At 39.1% G+C, this 13,844-nt stretch overlaps 1 protein-coding gene across 1 annotated transcript; it reads left to right on the top strand.

Annotated features, from left to right (window-relative positions):
- The first annotated feature begins 4,929 nt into the window (after positions 1-4,929).
- LOC138878302 (uncharacterized) lies at positions 4,930-5,663 on the top strand. The gene is made up of 2 exons (XM_070157969.1): positions 4,930-5,254; positions 5,305-5,663. Exons 1-2 carry the CDS (start codon positions 4,930-4,932, stop codon positions 5,661-5,663), a joined length of 684 nt encoding a protein of 227 aa, XP_070014070.1.
- The last annotated feature ends 8,181 nt before the right edge of the window (positions 5,664-13,844 follow it).

Genomic DNA, 13,844 nt, shown 5'->3' with positions numbered 1-13,844 from the left:
GTTATGTGGTATATTGTGATGCCTCAGGTATAGGTTTGGGGTGCGTATTGATGCAGCGTGGGAAGGTGATTGCTTATGCATCAAGACAATTGAAGAAGCATGAAAAGAATTATCCAACCCATGATTTGGAATTGGCTGCAGTAATATATGCTTTGAAGATATGGCGGCACTACTTATACGGCGTCCATGTTGACATCTACACAGATCACAAGAGTTTACAATACATCTTCAAGCAGAAAGAGTTGAATTTGAGGCAGCGTAGGTGGCTTGAATTATTGAAAGACTACGACGTCGAGATATTGTATCATCCCGGTAAAGCCAATGTTGTGGCAGATGCTCTCAGCCGTAAATCAATGGGAAGCTTAGTACATATTGAGGCAGGTAGATGGGGGTTGATTAAAGAGCTTCATCAGCTAGCCAATATGAGAATCAGATTGTTAGACTCTGATGACGGAGGTGTTACTGTACAGAATACATCAGAATCATCTTTGGTAGCCGAGGTAAAAGCACGACAATATGAAGATCCTATCTTAGTACGATTAAGAGAAAGCATTCAACAGTGTAAAAGTATGGCTTTTGGGATCGGAAAAGATGGGGCACTGAGATACCAGAGCCGATTGTGTGTGCCTAATGTGGCAGGGTTGCGAGAGAAGATTATGAATGAGATTCATCAATCCCGATATTCCATCCATCCCGGCTCGACAAAGATGTATCATGATGTCAAGGAGCAGTATTGGTGGGATAATATGAAGAAGTCTATTGCAGAATTTGTAGCCCAGTGTCCCAATTGTCAACAAGTAAAGATAGAACATCAGAAACCCGGTGGATTGCTTCAAAATATAGAGATTCCGACCTGGAAGTGGGAGGTGATTAATATGGACTTCATTATTGGATTACCTCGCTCTTATCATAAGTTTGACTCCATCTGGGTGATAATTGATCGACTTACAAAATGTGCCCATTTTCTGCCAGTTAAGACAACTTACACGGCTGAAGATTATGCGAAGTTGTATATCAAGGAGATTGTTAGGCTTCATGGTGTGCCGGTATCTATTATATCAGACCGAGGAGCTCAATTTACAGCTAACTTTTGGAGGTCTTTTCAGAAGGGTTTAGGCACACAAGTGAATCGCAGCACTGCATTTCATCCGCAGACTAACGGACAGGCTGTACATACCATTTAGACACTGAAAGATATGCTACGAGCATGTGTTCTAGATTTTAAGGTAAATTGGGATGACCATCTTCCACTCATAGAATTCGCCTACAATCATAGCTACCATTCCAGTTTTAAAATGGCCCCATATGAGGCACTATACGGGAGAAGATGTAGATCACCAGTTGGATGGTTCGAAGTCGGTAAAACAGAATTATATGGGCCAGATTTGATTCACCAAGCTATTGAGAAGGTGAAAGTGATACATGAGCGATTGAGGATGGCACAAAGCAGGCAAAAATCTTATTCCGATGTCCGACGTCGTGATCTGGAGTTTGAGGTTGGTGATTGGGTTTTCCTGAGGATCTCACCAATGAAGGGTATTATGCGTTTTGGGAAGAAAGGTAAGCTGAGTCCAAGGTATATCGGGCCATATAAAATTCTTCGACGGATTGGACAGGTTGCTTATGAGTTAGAATTGCCATCCGAATTGGAATTTGTCCACCCGGTATTCCATGTATCTATGTTGAGGAAATGTATTGGAGACCCTTCTCGAGTCGTCCCTATCAAAGATGTACAAGTTACAGAGGACCTATCATATGAAGAAGTGCCAGTGGCGATATTAGATCGACAAGTCCGCAAGCTGAGAACAAAAGATGTAGCTTCCGTCAAAGTATTGTGGAGGAACAAAAATATGGAAGAAATGACATGGGAAGCAGAAGAGGAGATGAAGTCTAAATACCCTTACCTATTCCAGAATGAAGATAACAAGGATGCTGGTGGAAGACAGGATACATTGGAAGGTGAAACGGCTCTATGAGGTAAGCAATAATTTGAGAATACTCCTCCTTAATACAAAATGGTGATATGTAGATAATGTAAATATGCATAATGCTTTGTGTAGCCTTGTGAAGCCATATGTTGGGCTTAATTGCTTGCAAGTTTTGCTAGTGACCATTTTATAGGGGGAAATTGATCGGAAATTTCCATTGGAATCCACGATGATTTTAAGTCCCCATGAACCCTTACATTCGAGGACGAATGTTCCTAAGGGGGAGGGTGTTACAACCCATATCCACATGTGTTAGTTCATGACATATATTAGTTAACATAAATCCAAGAAGGAATTATCTTTTAGATGATAAGAAGTCAATCCTATTGGTCTTAAGTGATACAAGAGTGTATAAGGGTGATTAACAAGTATTAGAAGTTAAATGAATCAAGGATATTGTAACTCGTATTTTCAGGTAAATCTAGCGGTGCTTAATACACTCAAGAGGTCATGTATTAAGGTATTTTAATCATATAATATCCGTATCATAAGTCTTGAAGTCAAATGAGTTATGAAACAAAAGTCGACAAAAGTTGTCTCAACTTAGGTTCATAATTTTACTTAAACATTAGGTCAAATATTTCTAATCTTTCTCCTAATTTACAAGGAATTACGGGATTATCTACCAACCAAATTAAAGATCTATGAGTCTAGTTTCCAACGCATTAAACCGTTCATCGATACGATCTCGGAGTAGAGAGATATTCGCGTTTTCGCGAGACTGCGCCAAGCACCTCTCTATGGGGCCCACTAAGGCGGTTTAAGATATTTGGACCTATATAGGATGCCTCCAACCCGTTTTAAGTCATTTCTTCTCACTATTTTCAGACCTTAGAACCCTAGGAACATCCTCTCAAGGTTCTCTCAAGATTCAAGACCCAAAAAAGGGCAAACAACACAAATCAAGTGTCGGGAATTCCGTGGCGCTAGTAAGTCTCTTGTTCTTCTTGTTGTTGCTCATTTTTGTGTCGTTACAGCTCGTGTGGGAGGTTGTTTTAAAGGGTTTATGTTCTGTAAATACTCCCTCATGTTCTTAATATCAATCCTAGGTGATTTCAAGCCTTCTAAAGTGATTCTAGTGCCAAAAAACACTAATTGATCGCTAGTTTCGCTTTTTTGTTGTTGTGGCAGCATTGGAGGGATATTTCATGGAAATTTAAGGTCAAATTGGAGTTTTTATTTCTGAATAAAGGTAAGGAACCTCTTACTCTATATGTATTTAAGATTATCCAAGTTGCGGCTAAGCCATTGAAGCTAGAACTTGTGAGATATATATCGAAAGGCTTGGTAGTAATGTTATTGTTTTGTGGACTGTTTTGCGTTGTTGTTGGGCTGCGTATTTTACTACTATCTTGTGGAGTTTTGGAGGAGGAAGGGTGTGGAGAAACACCATATATATGTAGGGTTATGGGCTGATAGTTATTCGTAACATTTCCAGGTTGTTTGACACGACTACGGTGGTCGTCGTATGTATGGAGTGATTAGGCTGTGTGTGGACTATTTTGGGAGGCTCAATATGTTTATTATTGATGTTGTTTGGGCTGTTTGGTGACTGTTTTGAATGGTGTGAGGTCATATATATAGGGGAGGTGTTGTCCGTTTCATCGTAAAATAGGTTGTGGTCGATACATAATAGTTATGACGCTTAAATGATAACGATAGTATCGTTTCTCTTATTGTAGACTAAGGAGTTTTGACAATTGCATAGCTTGAGATTGGGGCAGTATATACAAGGTATGTGAGGCTATCCCTTTCCTTCTTTTGCACGACTCTGATTGTACATAATGTAATGAACGAGCTTCCAAGATACTCTACTCTTAGAAGCTAGCAGTACTTACATTGTTTTCCCTCTTATGGAACGATTGATGTTAATGTTGCTTCTCTTATTCTTATGTTATCAATGTTGTTGGTACTTCCTGATTCTTATAAGGTTCATAGTGAAGAGTTAGTCCTAATAACGTGTATAGAGGATACCGACCTTACGTCACTCCGAAAGGTTTAGAATGTGATTCCATGAGTCGAGCATGCATTATATATATGTATCTATTTTACTCTACCGAGCCACGCTATAGTTGGCCGGGTACGGCACCTATTGTGCAACCACTGATCAGTTGGGTTTTACCGAGCTCCACGTGGCCGGGTACGATTTTACTGAGCCTTATGATGGCCGAGTATGTTTTTTTACCGAGCCTATTATGGTCGGGTACGATATAATGATGATGATGCCCACAGCGGCGAATGTTTTAAAGGTTTATGTATTTATACATATGTATCATGCATTTCATGTCAGTAGCCCTCAGAGGTACTAAGATGTTACAGGTTGTATATTCTCTATCCTTGCTTACATTACTGATTGTATTTATGGTTCCCTGCCTTACATACTCAGTACTTTATTCGTACTAACGTCCTTTTATTTGTGGACGTTGCATGTCGTGCTGCAGGTCCTGATAGACAGGCAGGTGCAGCTCCCCCACCACAGTAGGTTGTCCAGTTCAGCGATGATTGGCGAGATCCCTTCTCCGGACTTGCCTTGGTCTTGGTATGCTTTTTTGTTATAGACATTATGGGTATGTCGGGGTCCTGTTCCGGCTATGTTGCAGCACTTATGTTCATTTAGAGGCTCATAGATAGGTGTCGACTCATGTATAGTTTGGTATGCCTTGTCGGCTAGTTTTTGTTGTATAGTCTTTCATGGTAGCGTGGTAGCTCATACCTTATATATAGTTTCTTGATTGTCTGGTCATCCCATATTATATATGTGCATGCCATCAGTTTTTATTGTTGGTTGTCCATGATCCAGGTCTACCATTTATATTGATCTCGTCAGCCCTAAAAAATAATAATGAAGGTTAGATGAAATGTACGTTGGTGCTCGGCCAGTATGGTCGGGTGCTAGTCATGGCCCTCCAGTTTGGGTCATGACATTACTATTCTGTATAATATGACTCAACAGCTGACTTTGAGATTAACGCACACTGAAACACATGTTAAGCTCATCCTTACACTAGTTTATGCCAAATGTGATCGCATTGAAAGAATTGAACTTTGGGATTCTTTGTATGCAATGGCATCAGATATGACAGTACTATGGCTAGTTAGAGGCGACTTTAATGTGATATGGGATGAGGAAGAGAAATTTAGAGGCTTACCAGTTTCTCTCATTGAAGTAGATGACTTTAGGCACTGCATCAATACCTGCAACTTGACAGATTTGGGATTTAAAGGAAGCATATTTACATGGTGGAATGGAAGATCAGAGGAAGACTGTATTTTTAAAAGATTGGACAAATGTTTTGGCAATCATGAATTGCAACAGACCTTTCCTGGATTGGAGGTAACTCACCTGTCCAAATTGGGTTTGATCATTGCCCAATGCTGCTGAAATGTGATATAGAAACTCCTCTAATTAAGAAGTCATTCAGATTTCTTAACTTCTGGACTAAGCATGAAACCTTCAAAGATGTAGTAAAGGAGAATTGGAATGCTGATTTTAGTGCTAACCATTTCTGCATTTTTAACTACAAGTTAAAGAAGCTTAAGAAAGCACTATCTACCTGGAGCAGAGCTACATATGGGGATATATTCCAGAAGATTGCAAGCCTGGAGGAGGTGGTCTTGGTTCATGAAAGGCAATTTGAAGTCAATCCTACACAGATGAACAGACAAAGATTATAACAGGTACAAGTTGAAATGATTAAATATCTTGCATTAGAAGAAGAATTCTGGAGACAAAAAGCTGGCATGTTATGGTTCAAAGATGGAGATAGAAATACTAAATTCTTCCATGCTCAAGTTAATGGGAGAAGGAAGAGAATGAAATTATCAAGGATCCATAATAGCCTTGGTAACTGGATTAAAGAAGATCACTTAATAGCAGAAGAAGCACTAAAATTCTACAAGGATCAATTTACTGAGAGTCAAGTTCCTAATGCATTTGATATTCTAAATCATGTACCTTCAATGGTAGAGAGTGATCAACATGAAAGATTGATGGCTTTGCCTTCCAATGAAGAAGTGAAGAGAGTAGTTATGGGGTTGAATGGGGACTCAGCAGGTGGACCGGATGGCTTCACTGGAGCCTTTTACCAAACATGCTGGGAAATCATTGAAGAAGATGTAGTAGGCATGGTCAAGGCTTTCTTTTGCGGTCAGCAATTGCCAAAGAGTGTGACACACACAAACCTGGTTTTATTACCAAAGAAAAAAGAAGTTATGACCTTTGCAGACATGAGACCAATCAGTCTTAGCAACTTTGTTAACCAGATTTTCTCGAGGGTTATTCATGAAAGATTGGTTGAATTTTTACCAAACTTAATCTCACAGGAACAGGCAGGTTTTGTGAAGGGAAGAAGTATAGTTGAGAATGTACTGTTAACTCAAGAAATCATTACGGATATCAGGTTGAGAACAAAAGCAGGCCCAAATGTTGTGATTAAGCTCGACATGAAAAAAGCTTATGATAGGCTATCATGGCTATTCCTGACCAAAATGCTAAGGAAGATGGGATTTCCTGAAGCGTTTATTGGATTGATCCTTGATTTGATTGGGAATAATTGGTACTTTATTCTTATAAATGGGCAGCCAAATGGTTTCTTCAAATCTTCGAGGGGAGTTAAGCAGGGTGACCCTTTGTCACCAACCCTATTCATTCTAGCAGCAGAAGCAATGTCTCGGGGATTGAATTCACTACACACTAACCTGTATTTCTGTGGATTTGGAATGCCAAAATGGAGCCCAAAAATAAATCATCTCTCATACGCTGATGATACAATCATTTTCTCCTCATCTGATGAAAATTCACTAAGACTTGTCATGGAGATTTTGCAAGCTTATGAATCATCGTCTGGTCAACTGGTGAACAAAGCCAAATCTGTCGTATAACTGCATCATTTAACGGATAATGAGGTGATTAACAAGGTTAAAAGGATTACAGGTATAGGAAGACAATGTTTCCCTATGACCTATCTTGGCTGCCCTATTTTTTATGCAAGAAGAAGGAGTGACTATTACTAGGGATTAATCACTAAGGTCATGGACAAACTGCAGTCCTGGAAAGGCAAACTCCTATCTGTAGGAGGCAAAGCTGTATTGATCGCAAATGTCATGCAGAGTATCCCAATTCATATGTTGTCAGCAGTTAATCCACCAATTTATGTGATCAATAAATTACAGAGCATTTTTGCCAAATTCTTCTAGAGTAGCAATGTGGGAGGCAACTCTAGACATTGGTCACCGTGGACTAACCTTTGTATGCCTTATGAGGAGGGAGGCATAGGCTTCAAGTCCCTACATGATGTATCCAAGGCACTATTCTGTAAATTGTGGTGGAATTTCAGGACAAAGCCTAGTTTATGGAGTGCATTTATTAGTCAAAAGTACCGCAAGAAACTAAATCCAGTAATTGTACCTTGGAAGCGTGGATCCCACGTGTGGAGAAAAATGCTATAATGTAGGGACTTGATTGAGCATCAAATCTACTGGAAACCGAGAATGGGATCAGCTCAATTCTGGTTCGACAATTGGACTGAGCTGGGAGCCTTATATTTCCAAGTGCCTGCAGAGTTTGGTATCGATGAGGATATTCAAAATGTCAATGATCTGGTTGAAAATGGTATGTGGAACTTGGGAAAAAAAATTCAAACTCTACCTGAAGATTTGGCAAACCACATTGTGCAGAATATTAGACCACCAAACGAATGTGCAGAGTTAGATACACCATTCTGGATGCTTGAAATAAGAGGTCATTTTTCAGTGAAGTCTGCATGGGATTACCTGCGAAGAAGAGACAACCCAAGATTAGGCTACAGGATGATATGGGTCAAAGGCTTACCTTTCAAGATATCCTTCTTCCTGTGGAAGGTATGGAAAGCCAAACTTCCACTTGATGATTTCTTGCGTAAAATAGGATACTCCATGCCATCAAAATGTTGGTGCTATGCTGATCCTAAGGAGGAGTCATTAGTACATTTGTTCTTCACATCCAATGCAGCTAGGAGTGTTTGGAATTACTTCTTGAGGAGAGCAGGAATTGCATTAGAAGGGTTATCAATACACCAAGCAATTACAAAGTGTTGGACAGCACCAGTTGTTCCCAGATTGAAGCCAGTCTTACAAGCTTTACCTGCATGCATTGTATGGGAACTTTGGAAGAGAAGAAACAGTTTCAAATATAGAGAAGCAGTGTCAGTGAGCAGAGTTATTTACCAGGTGTCATCTACTATGCAAGCTCTAGTCCAACTAAAAAAGCCTGGACTGCATGTGCCTAACAAGTGGCTGGACTTACTGACAATGATGGAGCAATACACACCTCGATTGAAATATGAAAAGGTGTTATGGGAATTTCCTCCAAGAGGGTGGATCAAAGTAAATACGGATGGAGCATGTAGAGGGAACCCAAGGAGGAGTTCAATTGGTTTCTGCATAAGGGATGAGGTAGGTGATTTGATATATGCAAAAGGAAGGGAGATTTCTGAAGGAACCAATAATGAATCAAAAGCAGTAGCTATTGTGGAGGCATTGAAGATGTGCAAAAATCTTAATTATTTTCAGATATGGCTGCAGACAGATTCCTTGCTATTAAAGAACATTATAGAGGAATCATGGAAGCCTCCTTGGTGTATTAATGATCATGTTGAGGAGATTTTAAGATTGAACGAACAAAGTATCATCAAGGTCACACATATATTCAGAGAAGGGAATACATTAGCAGACCACCTTGCCAATTATGCTCTTGATGAAGGAAATATTGAATGTCATGGTTTCTGGGATATGGACTCAAAAGGAAGGAGGATTATTAATGAATATAAGATGCAATGTCCTTACATAAGAGTGAAGGTTGCAAGAAACTAGGAGGAAAAGAGGATTCAATTTTCTATCAGACTCGAATCATTCTTGAGGAAAGGTGGGTTAGCAATTTTAACGCTAACATTGTTTACTTTGTTGCAGGTACTTCATTGATGCTAAAGTATTATCTTATAGTAGAATCTCAAGTGGTGGTATTAATGCTTTTCATTCAATCCACTGAGAGGACATTAAAGTTGAGCTTTAGCATATTTTCAACATCTTTTCGTGGCAACTCAAGTGTAAAGAAACTCCACAAACATGGAGGGCACGTGAAATTGATGAAAAGGTGAGCATGGGCATTAGGCACCCAAGGTGGTTTCAAGGCACGCTGAAAAGGGATCTACAAAGAACCTTTGAAGACTGTGCAGTCGTGCACCTTTTGGCACGCCTGGTTGAAGGCTACACAGTGAGGCATGGAGGTATCATGCAGCGGTTAAAAGTTTTAGAGCAAATGCTGAGCATAAAAGACACAGGCGTGCCATTGTGTGTTCCCCAATTTTATTGGAAAAAGGTGTTGGACAGTAATGAAAAATTCAGTTGCTCAACAATTATTTTGGGACACTCACATTCTATTATTTTAATGCACGCATGCTCATTGGGACTGATTCCACGGGAATCTGCATTGGTAACCATGCGTCTTGGACCTCAAAATGTGGAAGTGTTGATTACCATGGCAGTTGCACGTTGGTTGTGGACATAGTTTTTCTTGTCGAGACAATAGCTGAGAAACACTAAGCAAAATGCTATAATGCACGCACATGGGATGAACATGGGCTACCATATTTAAATATTGCATGTTGCGTTATGCTGGACAAGCATTTTGGACTTTAATCCACGCATGATTAAGATGGAAACAAGCCATTACAGCCTTTTGAATTCTTAAATGCACAAATGCTTTCACATGGATTTTGCATGCTCATCAGGGATGGAAATGTGACGCGCAGTTCAAGGAGATGCAATGACACTATGCACGCTTGGCTCAAGGGTGAGTGAAACTATCTAGGACCAATACAAATACATGGGAAAAATTTAATCAAAGGTGGGTCTGCATGGAAATCACGTGATAATAATGCAACAATGACGGAGATTAAATGCAACAAAGAAGGTTATAAATGGATCCATGCAAGGCAATACGTGTACAGTAGCAACGATACAATTAAAGTGGCTATGTGCTCGCATGGGCTAGTTTTTTATGCAAGTTTTAGTGATCATTTTGTGATATCAATTTTGAGTAAATTACCCAATTTTGATAATAGGTTAAATGTAATATGCAAGGATTATTTGTTACATTTCTTAGATTATTTGCACACTTTGTATTTAAATTATTATAAATAAAAACTAGCCCTAGGCCATGCCTAGTGGATTGCTTAAAAAAAATTTGGGCCAAATTCAATTTAATTCAAGAGGCCCAAATCAAATACACCTGAAAACCCCCCCAGTCTGGCCCAAACCCGTCCCAACCCGGTCCATCACCAGCCTAAACCAAACGACGTCGTTTGGACATGCTTCAATCTGAGCCGTTAAAAATCGTTCATCCAACGGTCTAGAACGCACCCCATCACCCATATCCGACCCAGACCCATTTTTCAAAGACCGATCCAGTCTCAAAGGTGTTTAAAATGTTGTCGTTCCATTTAGTCATATGATCCAAGCCGTTGATCTCGTTTGATCGAACGGCCTGGATCCAATTTCAACCCCAGTATATATTTGTCCAAACAGACCCCACCCCCTCAGAATACCCTCTCCTCTCACTCGTCTCACATCGTCTCTTCAAAGATGAGTAACCCTAGTAGCTGCCACCCTTTTCCATCGCCCTAAACCCGGCGGCGCCGGCTCCAATACGCCTGAAAACCACACCCAATGAACATCACAAGCCCCTCATACCAAATCCCTACTCCAGTTCCCTCGAACATCCCTAGAACTGTTCGAATCATGATTTAAAAGGATGAACCCTAGCAGCCGCCACCATTCACCACAGCCTTCCGGTGGTGGCACCGGCTCCAATTCCTCCCAAATTAACACCCTGAAGCCACCTCCCTCTCCTCTTCCTTAATCCACGATTCATTACCCTCAAATTAAACCAGAACTTGTCGAATAATGAATCTAAGTTTTAAACCTAAAACTGCAGAGTCAAGATTCGCTGATACTTTAAGCTAATTTTGACTTTATCTGTGTGTTCTTGATAAGAACACACAGTTAAAGTTAAAATCTGGTTTAAAAATTGAAGATTCGAAGGTTTTCTTCAGTTACTAATGACCGGTGAGTCTCTGTCCTGATTCTATGTTTATATTCTATTAATTTTTATTCTGATATTCGTTTTCCTCATCTCTTTTCCTTTTCTTGGTCAATTTTATTTGAAATTCGATCAGCTCTTTGTATAAATTATTTCTGTGCACTGTTGTTTCTTTAAGACTAGTTTTGTGGATTTGTTTCGTATAATTGGGATATCAGCTTGTTTTAAGACTTTGAAATCGTATCTCGTTTAATCACTTAGTCAGAATAATTAGGATTAGTTTAGTAGTTTGATATAATTTCTTGTTTAACACTGTATTAACAAGAATTAACTATTATAAGTTTTATGCAGGTGGTCATTAATTGAGAAGCTTCTAGTAGTGGTAGGGTAGTAATTGCATTATTGAATTAACTAAAAGCACTAATTTGAGTGGATAATTTAAAATAGAGAAGATAAGTTGTAGTGGAAAAGGCACTAATTAAATGCCCATTTAAGGGAGGTGAAAATCAGAAGAAGAGGAGAGAACTTAAGATATAGAAGAGAGAGCCTGAACGGACCTTTCTGGTTTGGTCTCATTTTTTCCCTGTAGAAATTCTCTAGTTAGAAAATCGGGTAGAGAGTTATTTTCACCTTTTATAAATTCTATTCTAAAATCGAAGCTAGATAATAATGCCTGCCATCTGGCAAAAATCTATTTTGAAATAAGATTTTTAACAAACTTTTGCAAAATCTCTTTAGCTGATTTACAATCAACTCTTAATAAAAATTCTTTGTTTATTAAATCGTCTTGAAATTTTGTAATACATAGTACTATAGACAAAATCTCTTTTTTGACTGTACTATAATTTTTCTGAGCTGGATTCTAGATACCAGAAGTGAAACGAACTAACTGTTCGAGAGACTCTGGAGAAATTCGTTGTTTTCCGTCTAGATCTTCCATATCTCCATTTTTTCCGCTTTCTGCAGAGGATAAACTTGAAACTGCTTCTAACATGGCCTGTACTTGAGTCGGATTTGCTGACTCAATATTGGCTATCTTACCGAGCAATTTTTTCTTTAACTCTTTCTGAGAGTTGTTTGATTCTGTTCTTGATTCTGTCCTAATTGGTCTGGATTTCTTGGTCTCTTTGATTTCAGGAATCCAACCTTTGATTTTAGGCGTTTTAACTAAATATTTGATTTTATCAATTAGTTCTATATCAAATGACCAATTAATAATAAAAGATATTCTTTTTGCAAAGTAATATTTGCATAATTTTGTGTGGTCAGGAAGAGAGGAGATTTCGTTTTCAATTTGGAATCTCTCATAATGTATTTGAAAGCTTCGGGGCATCGTTTGCTCTATTCCTCCAAATACTTTCCACCAGTCGTAAAACCATCTGGGTAGAATTGATTTCTGGGCTTGTTCGCTATACTTGACAAACCAGGTGTGTGTTTTTGGACGTAGGTATAGAAAGTTAAACCAAGCGTCCATATAATCTTTAAAATTATAGGTTTGAGGTCTATATTGAACTGATAACACAATTGGAGTGTGTAGATGATCCATTCCCCATTCAAATGGGCTTAATACCTTATTGATGGTGAATTTCGAGATTCTGATACTAGTTGGGTCTCTCTCGTCGTAAAGAGTATGCTGGAATGTAACCGACTTTGTATCTTTTAGGAAAGCAAGGAAATACAACTCAGCATCGATAGTAACAATCGGGGACCTACCAGGCCGTCTTGTAGTCCCATCTTTACATATCTAGTGGAGCTCCCGGGATACTATCTCGTAGTCCATCATATATATATATATATATATATATATATATATATATCTGAAGGATCTCCCGGGATACCGTTCCATAGTCCAACTTATAGTGCGCGGGGATCTACCGGAATCCTGTTCCGTAGTCCCAAATGTAAATACCCAGTGCTGGGGGAATCTATCGAGTGCATTCCCGTAGTTCCATATAACTGTGTATGGGGATCTACCGGGAATCTAACCCGTAGTCCCAAAGTAAATATGCAGGGGGATCTACCGGAAATCTAGCCCGTAGTCCCAAAATAAATACACAGCAACAGCAGGAATATATACAAAAATGGCAAGATTTCATATTAAGTCAACAAGTGATTCTAGTCTAGCATGCTGCACAGAATCCAAGTAAGGCAGGTTAAATCAAATAAAGTAAATTAAGTCACTTAGACATGCTTTCCTAAGCTAACAATAGGCTCAATATTGCAAGAAATATAAACATGAACAAAAACATACTAGAAATTACTTAAGAAAAACCGGATTTCCAACTTTTAGCTCAAGTACGCACTCGTCACCTCACGTACAAGGCATTTCAGTTACCAAGTATACCAATCCTAAGAGGAAGGTCCCCCACACAAGGTTAGACAAGCCACTTACCTCGAACCGGCTCAAAATCAACTTGAAACCACACTTTTGCCACGAGTATCCGACTCCAAATGGCCCAAATCTATTCAATTCAATTGCTTATTGTAAATAACACTTCAAGTAACTGATTCTCCAATTAAATTCTAAGGTAATACGCAAAATCATGTAAAATGACCAAACACCCCTCAGGCCAACGTCTCAGAATCGGGTGTATTTTAAGAAACCTCGTACTCTCACGAGTCTATACATAACAAGAACACCGAAATTGGAGTCCAAATGGCCCCTCAAATCCTCAATTAAAGGTCTCTTAAACTCAAGCCCTAATTAACCATCTTTCCCAAAATTTTCACCATTAATTAGGTCTTTAATCACATAGAAACGAGTTATGAAGTCGAGGACA

This window comes from Nicotiana sylvestris, chromosome 9, assembly GCF_000393655.2.
Source record: "Nicotiana sylvestris chromosome 9, ASM39365v2, whole genome shotgun sequence".
NCBI classification, from domain to species: domain Eukaryota; kingdom Viridiplantae; phylum Streptophyta; class Magnoliopsida; order Solanales; family Solanaceae; genus Nicotiana; species Nicotiana sylvestris.
Note: the sequence above shows the minus strand (reverse complement) of the source record. Positions and strands in the feature narration are given on the sequence as shown.